The 12,476-nt window shown below is 36.6% G+C and overlaps 1 protein-coding gene across 1 annotated transcript in view; it reads left to right on the top strand.

Moving 5' to 3' along the window:
- Positions 1–12,476, top strand: part of LOC125872044 (uncharacterized) — a 40,015-nt gene that overhangs the window by 14,767 nt on the left and 12,772 nt on the right. Inside the window, exons 7-15 of the mRNA XM_049552704.1 lie at positions 804–865; positions 1,033–1,116; positions 2,509–2,677; positions 7,289–7,404; positions 8,308–8,436; positions 9,821–9,892; positions 10,055–10,150; positions 10,536–10,613; positions 12,246–12,374. Coding sequence (XP_049408661.1) covers positions 804–865; positions 1,033–1,116; positions 2,509–2,677; positions 7,289–7,404; positions 8,308–8,436; positions 9,821–9,892; positions 10,055–10,150; positions 10,536–10,613; positions 12,246–12,374 — 935 coding nt within the window. The remainder of the gene's footprint in view (positions 1–803; positions 866–1,032; positions 1,117–2,508; positions 2,678–7,288; positions 7,405–8,307; positions 8,437–9,820; positions 9,893–10,054; positions 10,151–10,535; positions 10,614–12,245; positions 12,375–12,476) is intronic.

Below are 12,476 nucleotides of genomic sequence, written 5' to 3'. Positions count from 1 at the left end.
TACTCCGACATATGAGCATGTTCTGGCCAGTTTTTCGGTGACTTGTTTGATATCGACTCGTCTATTGATTTCAACATGATCCATATACTTTATACTAGATTTTGAGCACTTACAACGCCCGCTGCATTGTGAAGAAGTCTATATAGAGCAACCACCTAATTTTGTTGCTCAGGGGGAGTTTAGTAGCCTTGTATGTTGATTACGTAAGTCACTCTATGGTCTGAAACAGTCCTTGCAAGCTTGGCTTGGGAAGTTCCAACACTGTAATTTTATCACTCAGTGTTTTATCGGCTTTATGTATCAAATTCAATATTTCATGAGAAGACCAAGCACATTGAGATTGATTGTCAATTTTGTGAAGTCGAGTGATCAACTTGCAGATATCTCACCAAGCCCCTCATCAGTCCTCGTGTTAATTACATTTGTAACAAGCTAGGTACATGAATTGTATGCACTAGCTTGAGGGGGAGTGTTAGAATAAGAATAGGTTTATACAATCCTATTAAAATAGGAATATGTTTATACAATCCTATTAGAATAGGAATAGGTTTATACAATCCTATTTGAATAGGAATAGTAATAGAAATAGAAATACTAAATAGTATCCTACTTGGTAAAGGATTGTATTCTAGGGTCTATAAATAGGGTCTCAATGTAATAATGTTAACAACACAACAATTCAATAATATTCTTCTCATATATTTCTCACAATGACATTTAGTTTATGAATAGATTGTTTCTGTGTGTGCTTAACATGCAATTATTCTGTTACAAATCTGAATGTACCAATTGAACTTCATCAGGGAAGTACAAATTACGTGCATCACGTCATGACTTGAATGTTCAAGTTAGAGGATCGGCCGAGGTGCGTTTTGAGTCCCTCATGCTCTTTTTGATTACCATTTTTTCTTTCCGTGTAATCTCATCGACTTTGTTTACCATGTCTACTTCCTAAATTACTGTACATCCATTTGGAATAAGTACCACTGATTGAATAATTACTTGAATCTACCATGTTGGTTCTCATTTCAGATTGATTTGGGTTTCGAAAATAGAATATTGGAGGACTTCTTCTTTGTACCTGGTTATGATATTCGTGGATCTGTGGTTGCTCAGGTGAGTTTCTCTAGTAATGACTTTATATGTGTTTCTGTTTTAAGTTTTATATTACAGTTGCTGCTGTGACTTGTTACAATTTGCATGTATTTCTTCTAAGAAATTGATAGTTCAAGGAGACCTTTTAATTATGCATATTCTGTATTTCATAGTCATTTCACTTTGGAGTATATTTACACACAATTCAAGACATGATCATTGCTAAACCTGACTAGAGGTATTTCGAATATTATGATCGAAAAAATTTGTACCTACTCATGTGTTCTCTCACATAGTTGAAAGTGATGAAAATGCGGGAAGGAGGTGGAGATCTTAATAGCCAAGGTTGTTTCTTCCTCTAGTGAGTTATGAGAGGTGAAATCTCAACTTCTTTATGAGACAATGTTGTATGGCTACCTTGGTATCATAATGCAAAATTAATATAAAATAGTCCTATTCTTTTCAAGCAAGTTATGTGGATAGTGGTTCCTAAGTAATGTGGTAAAGAGAAATACTTACCATTTCAAAGAAAAAATGAGTGATGTTGTAAAGAGAAGTAAAGGAAATGAAAAGTTACTTCCTTGCACCGGTTTCATTTTAGCAGAAGGAAATGTTTACTTGCACATACTAGTGCAGTGGAGAAATATATTAAAAGATAGTTAATTTTGCCTGAGATAGATATCTCCAGCCTGTTCTTTAATACATGCAACTTAGGATTTAAAATAAACTTTTAAGCTTGCTTGGAATTATACCTCTCATTACCTTCTTGTTAAACAATGCAAAAATAATTTTAGATAGTTGAAGTAGCCCTAATTTCCTAGTAGCTAACCTATCTTATGGAGACCAAGAACCTGAAAACCTAGTAATCTTGCGGAATAAGTTCTGTTAATCTAAGATAAACTTCGTTTTCTTAAGACGACTATTCAGACAATTGATTAAGATGGATAGAAGGTTCTTACATGTAAAGGGAAGAAATGATGATTACAGCGTTCTTGATATGCTGGTTTCCCTTTCTGGTGCTGCATCAATGTGATATACCTATACATGTAAGGGCAAATAGATATAGGATTTTCTTTTCTTTTGGATGTTAGTTTTATTCTTTTGATGTTGCCTTCTGTTATCTAATCGTTTTACTATGGTGACTGTTTTCCTATTCATTCTTATTCAAATGAAAGTGCACAAACTATGAAGCAAAGACAACAAACATATATCTGTTATTGACATGAATTAGCGAACAATTGACTTATTTGTTTCCCTATTCCCTTTTTGTGATACCAAGCAATTATGAAATCAACACCTCATTTCCATGAGAAGGATTAGAATATGATTAGTGACTCTCCGACATGGCTTCTCTTGTTCCAAATAATAGTATGTTGAGATTCTTTTGATGTTTTCTAATAAGCTGTATTGCAGGGAAATCCCATATTGGGAGTTCATATCTATTTATACTCAGATGATGTCACAAAGGTTGATTGCCCTAAGGGCTCCAAAAATTCACCTGGTGATCTAGGATTGGGAGAAGCACTTTGCCACAATGTGACAGATGCTAATGGAATCTTCTCGTTGAAATCCATTCCTTGTGGTAAAACTTTTATTTTTGCTGGTGTAATTCTTCTGATTTGGCTATATGTAAGCGTTATATAAATATTTGCAAGTTTTTAGTGCATAGGTTTGTATTCTTGAAAATCATATAAAAATAAGACATGCGAAGATCTAATAAGAGATTAAAAGTATTTCTTGTTATTGCATCAATAAGTTAAAACATATCATTTAACTTTGTCAGATATTTTAGAGGGTGATTGGGTAAAGCTTGTAAGCCGGTCAAACTGGGTTTTAAGCACATTTTGGATTATCTAACCACAACCTTTGAATCTCGGGGGACTATGGACCCACCCCTCTACCCATCTCCACTTAAATATTAGACTTAGTTCACATGGCGCAGGACTCAGACCTCTAAGCTATGTCACAGTTCACCCAATTTAAATTTCAAATGAGAGAGTAAGAAAGTTGCACTTAATTACCTGTTTGGTTAAGTCTCTTATAAGGCAACTCTTTTACAGATTGAAGTGAGTATGCCTAAATTTTTATTGAGAGAGGAGATTCTTGAATTGTAGCTATGGCTATTTGGGAATTTTACTATGAGGATGCGGCTTGAGCCATAAGTGCAATGATTTGCTAATAAATCTGTTGTAACAGTTGTTCCTGACACTCGATCTGAGAGCAGCTAATGCATCCCACTACTACCATTTTGACAAGAGAGAGTAGAAATAGGGAGGTTTTTCAATATAATAGGAGACAATGTCACCAAGTTTGAAATTCGAAGAATTTGTATTATTCCCCAAAAAAGAATTTTTTGTTGAATTTCAGCTATGACAATGGAAGAAGTGGAGCAATTTCAAAGGAACAAGTTCATCATTGCATTTGCCTTCTTATAGAGTGATTCATGATGTATCTTTATCATTAAGGCATTCCCCACACCCTCACTATTGCAGTTATAGAATATTTCATTCTCCTCTAGATTACTAGTCGAGCAAATGTTCCTGAGCAAAGTTCAATGTGAACCATGTTGGAGTCCACAAAAGGCTTGGGGCATAGTGCCTCTAGGACTTTTTTTCCCGGCCTCTAGGATATGACTAGATTTAAAGAATTAGAGTATTATTAATAACATGGGGGGAGTCTACAAGATCATTGTTGGTTGAAAGGCTAAAAAAGGTGGTGTCGAAATTGATCAACAAACATCAAATGGCTTTTGTAAAGGGGAGGCAAATCATGGATGCAACACTCATTGCTAGTGCATGCATCGACTCAAGAATGAAAGGAGGAGCCCCTGGTCTAATGTGCAAATTGGATATTCAGAAAGCCTATGACCACGTGAATTGGTCTTTCCTTCTGAATACTCTCAGACAAATGGGATTTGGCAGTAAATGGATAAAGTGGATTGAGGTGTGTATAAAAACAGTCAAGTTTTCTGTCCTTGTGAATGGGGAACCCATGGGCTTTTTCGAATCAGAAAGAGGGCTGAGACAGGGTGATCCTCGTTCCCCTTTCTTATTCATTTTGGCAATGGAAGGCTTTGATAGTATGATGAGGATTGCAACACAAAACAGATGGATTAGAGGCTTTCAGGTTGGAGATAGAGTGGGGGAAGAAAAAGAAGTGTGTCATCTGCTCTATGCGGATGACACTATCATCTTTTGTGAACCTACAGCAGAACAGATTAGCTTAGCTACATCAGAGTGATTTTGGTTTTGTTTGAAGCAGTTTCAGGGTTGAAAGTAAACTGGGGAAAAAGTAGTCTCTTTCCGGTAAATGAGGTCCCTCAGATCCAGCAACTAGCAAATATATTGGGATGCAAAGTGGAGCATTTGCCTACCATATACCTGGGCATGCCCCTGGGTAGCAAACACAAAACAATGGAGATATGGAATGGTATTCTGGTGAAAACGGAGAAGAAACTTGCTAGATGGAAGGCGCAATACCTATGCCTAGGGGGTAGATTGATCCTCATAAACTCTGTTTTGGACTCTTTACCAACCTAGGTGATGTCCTTGTTTCCAATCCCAGCAAAGGTGGTGAAAAAACTAGACAAGCTTAGAAGGAACTTCCTATGGAAAAGCAAAAAGGAGGGAAAGGGTTATAACTTCGTCAACTGGAAGAATGTTCTTCTTAGCAAAGAAAGAGGGGGTTTAGGGATCAGAAATTTGAGGCTGCAAAATGAAAGCCTTTTGATGAAATGGCTATGGAGATACACTGAGGAAGATGCAGCTCTCTGGAAGGAGGTTATAGTAGCAAAATATGGAGAACTAAATTCCTGGTGTACAAAAATCACCTCTGAACCATATGGGGTGGGGGTATGGAGGACAATCAGGAACCTATGGCCACAAATGGAAGGAAATGTGTATATTAAGGTGGGTAATGGAAACAAAACTAAATTTTGGAAAGATGGTTGGATAGACCAAACCTCTCTTAGAGAACTTTTTCCAGATTTGTTTCTAATCTGTGAGAACCCTGATGCTAGAGTGAGTGATTGTTGGACAGAACAGGGATGGGACATATCTTTAAGAAGACTACTTAATGACTGGGAGATGGAGAGGTGGCAGTGCTACTGGAAAAACTAGCTGGAATGATTATAACTATAACAGCAACATACAAGATCCTGTGGAAACATAGCAAGGATGGAGTCTTCTCAGTCAACAATGCCTACAAAAGAGGACTAATGGGGATGACAGGGGCCCCAAAATATAATTGGAACTACTTTTGGAAGAGTGACATTCCTACAAAAGTAAAGTGTTTCACCTGGTTAGTGATAAAGAGAGCATGTTTAACAAAAGAAGTTCTACAAAAGAAAGGCAGACAACTGGTTCCTAGGTGTTTTTTGTGCAACTTGACAGGGGAAACAAATAACCATCTCTTCCTGCATTGTAAGTTTACTAAGTTTACTGCTCAAATTTGGAACTTGTTTCTCAACATCACAAGCATGAACTGGACAATGCCAGAACATACATCAGATTTGTTGAGCTGCTGGATTAGGAGGGGAGGCAGTAAGAGTCAAAAGAGATGGTGGAAGCTAATTCCATAATGTGTATGGTGGTCAGTCTGGAAAGAAAGAAATGGAAGATGTTTTGAAGATAGATCCAATTCCATCCACAAAGTTAAATGGAATTGTATAGTATCTCTACTTTTTTGGTGTAAACAGCTTTGTATAGATGATATAGACCAGATTATAGATTTGATAGGAAATCTGTAATTATCCCTTTTTGGAGGTAGCCAGCATACCCTTAATGCTGAAGAATTTTTCACCTGTCAGACCATAAGGATAGGTGGAAAATTATACCAGCTTGCATCTGGTGGGCTGCTTGGACAGAAAGAAACCTCAGGTGCCATCAAAACAAGAGCAACAATATCCAGAAGATGAAAATGAAGTGCTTAGTTTTGTTTCATTTTTGGTGTAAACAGGAGTATAGGGAAGATCTAGAATCAAGTATGGATGTCTTAGGATCATTGTAAATTTTTGTTAAAAGGGTTGAAGATCTTCTAGATACTCCTCCTCAATTGTAATTAGGAAACCTGTAACTTGTTGTGGCAGGTTTCTGTTTTTGTGGAAATAGAATACAAGTTGTTACCTTCTCAAAAAAAAAAAAGAAGAGAGTATTATTAATAACAACATGCACAATGTTTCTGTGGTCAACTTTACTAATTCTCTCTCTCACCATATCATTGAGATCTCTCTTGAACCATGCATAACCTGAAAAAGAGTGGCCATTTTCATCCACAGAAATAAGTTTAATTAAAGACCGTCTGTACTAGGCTTTCCAATTTATACTCGCTATTGAGATACCTTTCTCAGCCCAATTTCCCTCAAGTATAGCCTGTCAATTTCACCTTTCTTCTATCTACATCTGGCTATAGATGAATCTATCCTAGAGGTAAGTGACTGGGGTCTGGGAATGCTACAAGTTGCTGTAAAAGATGTTGCTAATTCTGAAGCAGTGTTGAGGTAAAAGATTCAAGCAACCAGGTTGAAGGACTTCCCTTGGTTGGATGCATATGATCTCCTTTCTAAAAGTTTTCCAAAGAGGGCTCTCTATACTCACACTTCCGGTACCTTCGATCATATCCCCTTTGATTCACAAGAATTAAAATGTCAAGGATTTAGGTAAAGCTGGGTTGTTTATAGGTTCTACTTTGTCACTAGTTTCTCCATTTTATTTGACATTTTGAGCTGTCGCCCTTTCCCCTTAAGATCTTCACTCATTCTGTTCATGCAAGAGATGATTGGTTGTCCTCCTTTTCTGGTTTTTCATATTCCTTCACACAGTTCGCAAAAAGACTTATGGTGGAGTGGACGCCTGCTGTGGGTTTGGCGAGGTCATTCAAGAGTGTTGCGCAGCCAGTTAACACTGCATTTCTTTCAGTAGGATATTAACAATGATTGCTGCCGGAAAACAAAGTTCAGAATGCTCCGTCACTATTATTTTTTCATGCCGATTGGTCAACTAAAAGAAGAAACTGATAAAGAAAAACTAAAAAATCAAAAATATTTATTGCTGTTTGAGTACTAGATGGTTTGTTCAACATTTTAAGTGTGTTTTGGTATGAGTATCTACCTTTTCTAATTGGGAGAGATACCATTTATCATAACCTTTACCCCCTCTTCTCGGTTATAAGGATTGATCTGTTGAACTAACTGCAGGGGCTTACAAGCTTATACCCTTCTACAAGGGTGAAAACACAATTTTTGATGTTTCACCTTCTTCAATGTCGATATCGGTTCAGCATGACCATGTAATAGTGCCGGAAAAGTTTCAGGTATGGTATTGCATGTTGTTTCCTTCTTACCAAGGTTTAAATGGGCCTCTATTGTATTTTGTGGGAATTAAAAATTGTCCTTTTGGCTAAGTATCTGCTGAGAAGTATGTAAAAACTTCAGTTTGCTGCTATTTTTGTTGGATGTCTTAATAACAAGGTATTAGAACCTATTTGACTGCTTATGTTTAAATCTTTCAATTGCAACTGCCATTTCAAAAACTCAAATTCTCTTAATCACTTGGATAAATTATTCATTGTGCACTATATAATCTCACACATCCATTTAGGTAGAGGATTTTTTTTGAAAGTTAGAAAGATTCTATGACAATGAAAAGTATTTTTGTGGTGAGCAGTTGTTTGCTTTGAACATCAATCTTTTCATTTCTCTTTCATTTCAAGAAAGCTACGTATTTCTTCATCAAAAAGCTACATGTTTATGTAAGAAATATTATTTGAGTTGTTAATCAGCCATTTTCTATAGAAAGTATGATCAGCCAATGAAAAATGAAATTACTTTAGTAAATTGTTGGTTACTGCACAAAAGAGCACGCAGAGAGCTTTTCACCTCCATTTTTGACACCCAATGTTAATGGACCAAGCTATATTTATGTGTTCTTTACACTCCAAGCTAGTTTATTATACCCGGATGGTGCATATTTTCTTCTTCTAGTGCCATAATGTACGCTTCTCTAATCTTCTCCTTGATTGTTTTTTCTGTTGAGGATGGATGCTTTATTCAGTAACTGTACTCTTTCTGCTTGACAAATAGGTTGTATCAAGTTCTATGCATTATCACATGTTCCGAGTATTTGTCCTTTAGAATCATTGATACATCAGGTTCTCCCTGTAATTCCTTAAGTAAAAGAATGTGTCAAAAAGCTGTTGCATTTTATTTTTTCATAGGTCACTGGATTTTCTGTTGGGGGTCGTGTGGTTGATGGAGATGGTAACGGAATTGAGGGTGTTGAAATTTTAGTTGATGGACAAAAAAAATCTATCACTGATAAAGAAGGATATTACAAGCTTGACCAGGTAATTCTATTTGCAGCCTCGTTATAGCTTCAAAGTTTTGTACATTGAAGAATTGACAATTTGTTTTAAATACTACCAGAGTGTCTTTAGCATCAGTCTTTTCTGTGGTTGTCTATTTGCTAAAAGTAAGAATATCTGATTGTGCCTTTAAGCTCTGTCTGCTACCCGGTGTGGTTATGAATTAGTATCATCATTTCTTTGTGTTCAATACCTTGCCTTTCACTTCCTCATTGACCCACTTTGGGATTACGTTGGTTATGATGTTGTTGTTGCCTTTCACTTCCTCAAATGCTTGGATTTTTTTTTTAAGGACCTCAAATGCTTGATTGAGTTGACTGAAATGGTGTAAGATGCAGGGTTTTCCAAATAGTGGATTTTGCTAGAATATATGAAAAGAATGATTTTTCTGGGTTAGAGTAGGGGGCACAATATTCTAAAACCTTGGGGATGTTCAAATATTTTCCTCGTGTATATTTCTGTCTGCAATTTTCACTTCTTGCAAACTTTTAATATGTTTTCTTGCTTTTGAAGTAATCTTTTTATTTTCATTCGATTTATTTGAAAAAGATTTTATTGCAATTAAACTAATTAACTTTACTGTTAAGTGATAATTTATATTTTTAAAAAGTTAAACATTCAATGATGTGTTCTTGCAACCTACTCCATAATGGCCATATTAAGTTCACTCCCTGTATATGAAAAGTATAGCAGATGCCTCATGGAATATATGTGAGCCATTTTCTCTTTCAGCTCTCTGACATTGACTTGCCTCTATTATCACATCGTTTGCCATGATTCACTGTAAAGATGGTACAATCATCTGTTCGGATTTCATAGATGACATAGGTTGCAGTAATTTTGCCTGAAGGTGCTAATTGGCTCCTGTAAAAAGTTCCACCTCGAAGTAACAGAAATGATGACATTACTAGTAATTAAGGCCAAATAGGATTGATTAAGGGGTTACAACGGGAAGTATCTGATTTTACACTCAGAAAACTTAGGTTGCTGAAATGTTGATAAAAAATATCAAGTTGCTGAAAGTTATGGACGCCACTCTATATAGATGACTTGCTGACTCAGGTGATGCCCCAATACGAAATAAAGAACCCCCACAGCCACATGTAGCTGTCACAAAAAAATTAACAGTAGAAGTCAAGGCAAGTTTAAGCCTGAAAGTCCAAAAGGACCAAGTAGAGAAATGTTGGTTCAATAACAAAGAAAAAGGGAGAAGCAATAGTTATTGATCAACTCAGGGGCCTTGATTTCATTGTAAGGATAGTTGCTTCACCCTCAATAGAAATCTCACGTTTGTTCTTCTCTAATGTGCATGCTTCATAGCCCATTTTTATTTTTTGCATTTGATTGACTCGCAAAGCATCTCCAGGTAACGTCTAAACGATACACAATAGAAGCAAAGAAAGTGCACTACAGATTTGACAGGCTCATTGACTTTTTGGTAAGCTTATAACTGCATCGTTTAAGAAATTTATAATGATGATTTGCAAGATCTATCTCCTTTTAGTGCAGATAGTTTGTTATATAGTCATTTATTCCAAATTGTTACTAACTGCCCCCTTTTTTTGGTGGTTCCACCTCCACCATACTAATGATTGTATAGGTATTGCCTAATATGGCTTCTATCTCTGACATCAAAGCTGCATCATATGATGTATGTGGTGTTGCACAAACAGTTAATTCCGAATTCAAAGCCAAGGTATCATGTTCCTCTTCTGTTTTTCTATCAAATTTGCAACTTTCTTAGGCTGTTGGTGTTTTGCACATGAGACATAGTTCAAATCTGAAATTAGTTTGTTATGCTGGTTGGACATTTCTGTGTAATATAACCTTTTGCTTTACGAGTGGTTAGTTCACTTTGTGGAAGTTACTGTTAGCAATTATGCACTGATAATTTTTATGTCAAATGAGTTTGGTTGGTATGTTTTAATGGCTTGATACTAGTTTTTTACTTCCTTACAAGTCAGTATCATACACCTACCCCAAGTTGTTAATTGTCTAGTTTAATGGTCAGAACTTAAATAATATTTGCAGTTTCTTTTGATATTTCCATTATCCTCTTGCAAATGGTTATGTGCACGCAGGTAGCTCTGACTCATGGCCCGCAAAACGTCAAACCTCAAGTGAAACTTACTGATGAGAGTGGCCATTTTTGCTTTGAGGTATGGCAGAGTGAATATTATTTTTACTTTTTTCTGCTTCTTGAATACTTTCCATCACTGTTATAGGGTGCTACATAGGTGAAATTGGATAATCAAAAGTATAATGGCATGTATCTAACACAGTAGCCCCGTTACGGGAAAGCATGATCTGTAGGGTGCATCTATAACATACTTTTCCAGACTCCCAGGAGGGGATGGGAGGATGCACAACAAGAAATCCATAATTTATTGGTGCTTATTTATTAAGACACAACATTTCTTTATTTGGGGCGGTGGGGTGTTGTTGGAGGGAGCTCAGCATGCTGTCTTCAGAAGTTAATTTGATCAGTAGTGATCTAGAAGAACCACTGGTCAGTAACCGATGAGTAATAGGATAATTAACTTGAAGGAAATAGCCGAATCTTCTAATTTTGCCTCAAATCTAGTCTATATTCTGCTTTATTAAAATAAGAGAGTTGCTTAACCATGTCTCTGTTTGTCTGTGTGTGTGAAAAGTATCTTTTGGCACGTGGGGAACAATTTTTGTGTTAGAGAAGGTTGAGACAAGATTTTTGCATTCACCATTGCTAATTTTTTTATGGGAAGGATGAGACTTTAGGTTCTCCATATCTAGTATCTTGGGCTTAAGCTTTTAGGTGAAAGAGGACAATTTTCAACTTCATTGCTTAACTTTGTATTTTTGTATAGAAGGCATTGTTTTTCCAATTATGGTCTATCATCTAACATCATTTTTTTTAATTCTTACTAATTACATGAAAGTACTGCCAATCACCAATTCTATATTATGTTTGGTGACCGAGAAATCTTAAGGAGCCAGCCCTTTTGGCCAACCGCAACCCTCCAAATTCGGGAGTGAGATCCGCTCCTCTACCCTTCTCCTCTTAAATAATGGACTTAGCTTGCTTTAGTTTGCCTGCCAACCACCAATTTCTTATTAGAAGATAGTTAAAAGATAACAAAAAGATCGTGGTCAGAGAAACTTTTTTTTTCAAGAGGAATGTTGATAAATTTTTCAAAAGTTCCTTAGAATGACCAGATTGTCAACAAGCAGGACCCCTTACGTCTTTGGCCGCAGAAGTGATGAGAAAATTTGATGATTGATTATTGTAGGTTTTGTTGTTTATACTGTTACTTCCCAGTGGTTTGATCTTGGGACTTCCATGTTGGAGGTCTCAAGTTCGAAACCCCTTGCCAGTTAAAGCAAGGGGTTTGCCTTCTGGGTCGAGCTCGTCGCACCAGGCTTGCCTGGTGCGGGTTACCTCTCCTATGTGGTTTGCGAGCTATTGCATAGGAGCGGGGTTTTTACCCTGTGCGCACCCAAATGGTAGCGGCTGCGGGTTTCCCTTGTCATCTAAAAAAAAGAGATAGGGAACGAGATGTGTTGGGGCCAGCAGATATTCAATTTTTTTTGAAGTTCTGTTAGTGGGTTTTTGTTCACCAGCTGTAAAAACTGATGTTTAAAATGGGGAAGATGTGATGGGTCTAGCTGGTAAAATGAAGAACAAAGGAGGAACTTGTAGCTTTGTGTAGAGTGAATTTTTCTATCATCATCCTCAGATGTAATGGAACTTAAAAACTTTGTCAATATTTTCTGTTTGAAACACTTTAATGTTTTATCTCAACTTGCTACAGGTTCCTCCTGGTGATTATCGCTTATCTGCAATCCCAGCAAAACTTGAGAACGCTAAAGAGCTTCTATTTTCTCCTTCTCATATTGATGTTTCAGTCAGGAGTCCGATATTGGATGTCAAATTCTATCAGGTATTTGAGTTATGTTATTAGAATTCAAACTAAGGACTGCTTTGAAGATATGCCATTTTTTTCATGTCGTGTCAAAGTAATTAACTAAGTTGTGGATATGGT

Source organism: Solanum stenotomum, chromosome 8 (assembly GCF_019186545.1).
Source record: "Solanum stenotomum isolate F172 chromosome 8, ASM1918654v1, whole genome shotgun sequence".
NCBI lineage: Eukaryota > Viridiplantae > Streptophyta > Magnoliopsida > Solanales > Solanaceae > Solanum > Solanum stenotomum.
This window is presented reverse-complemented; position numbering and strand designations above follow the sequence as displayed.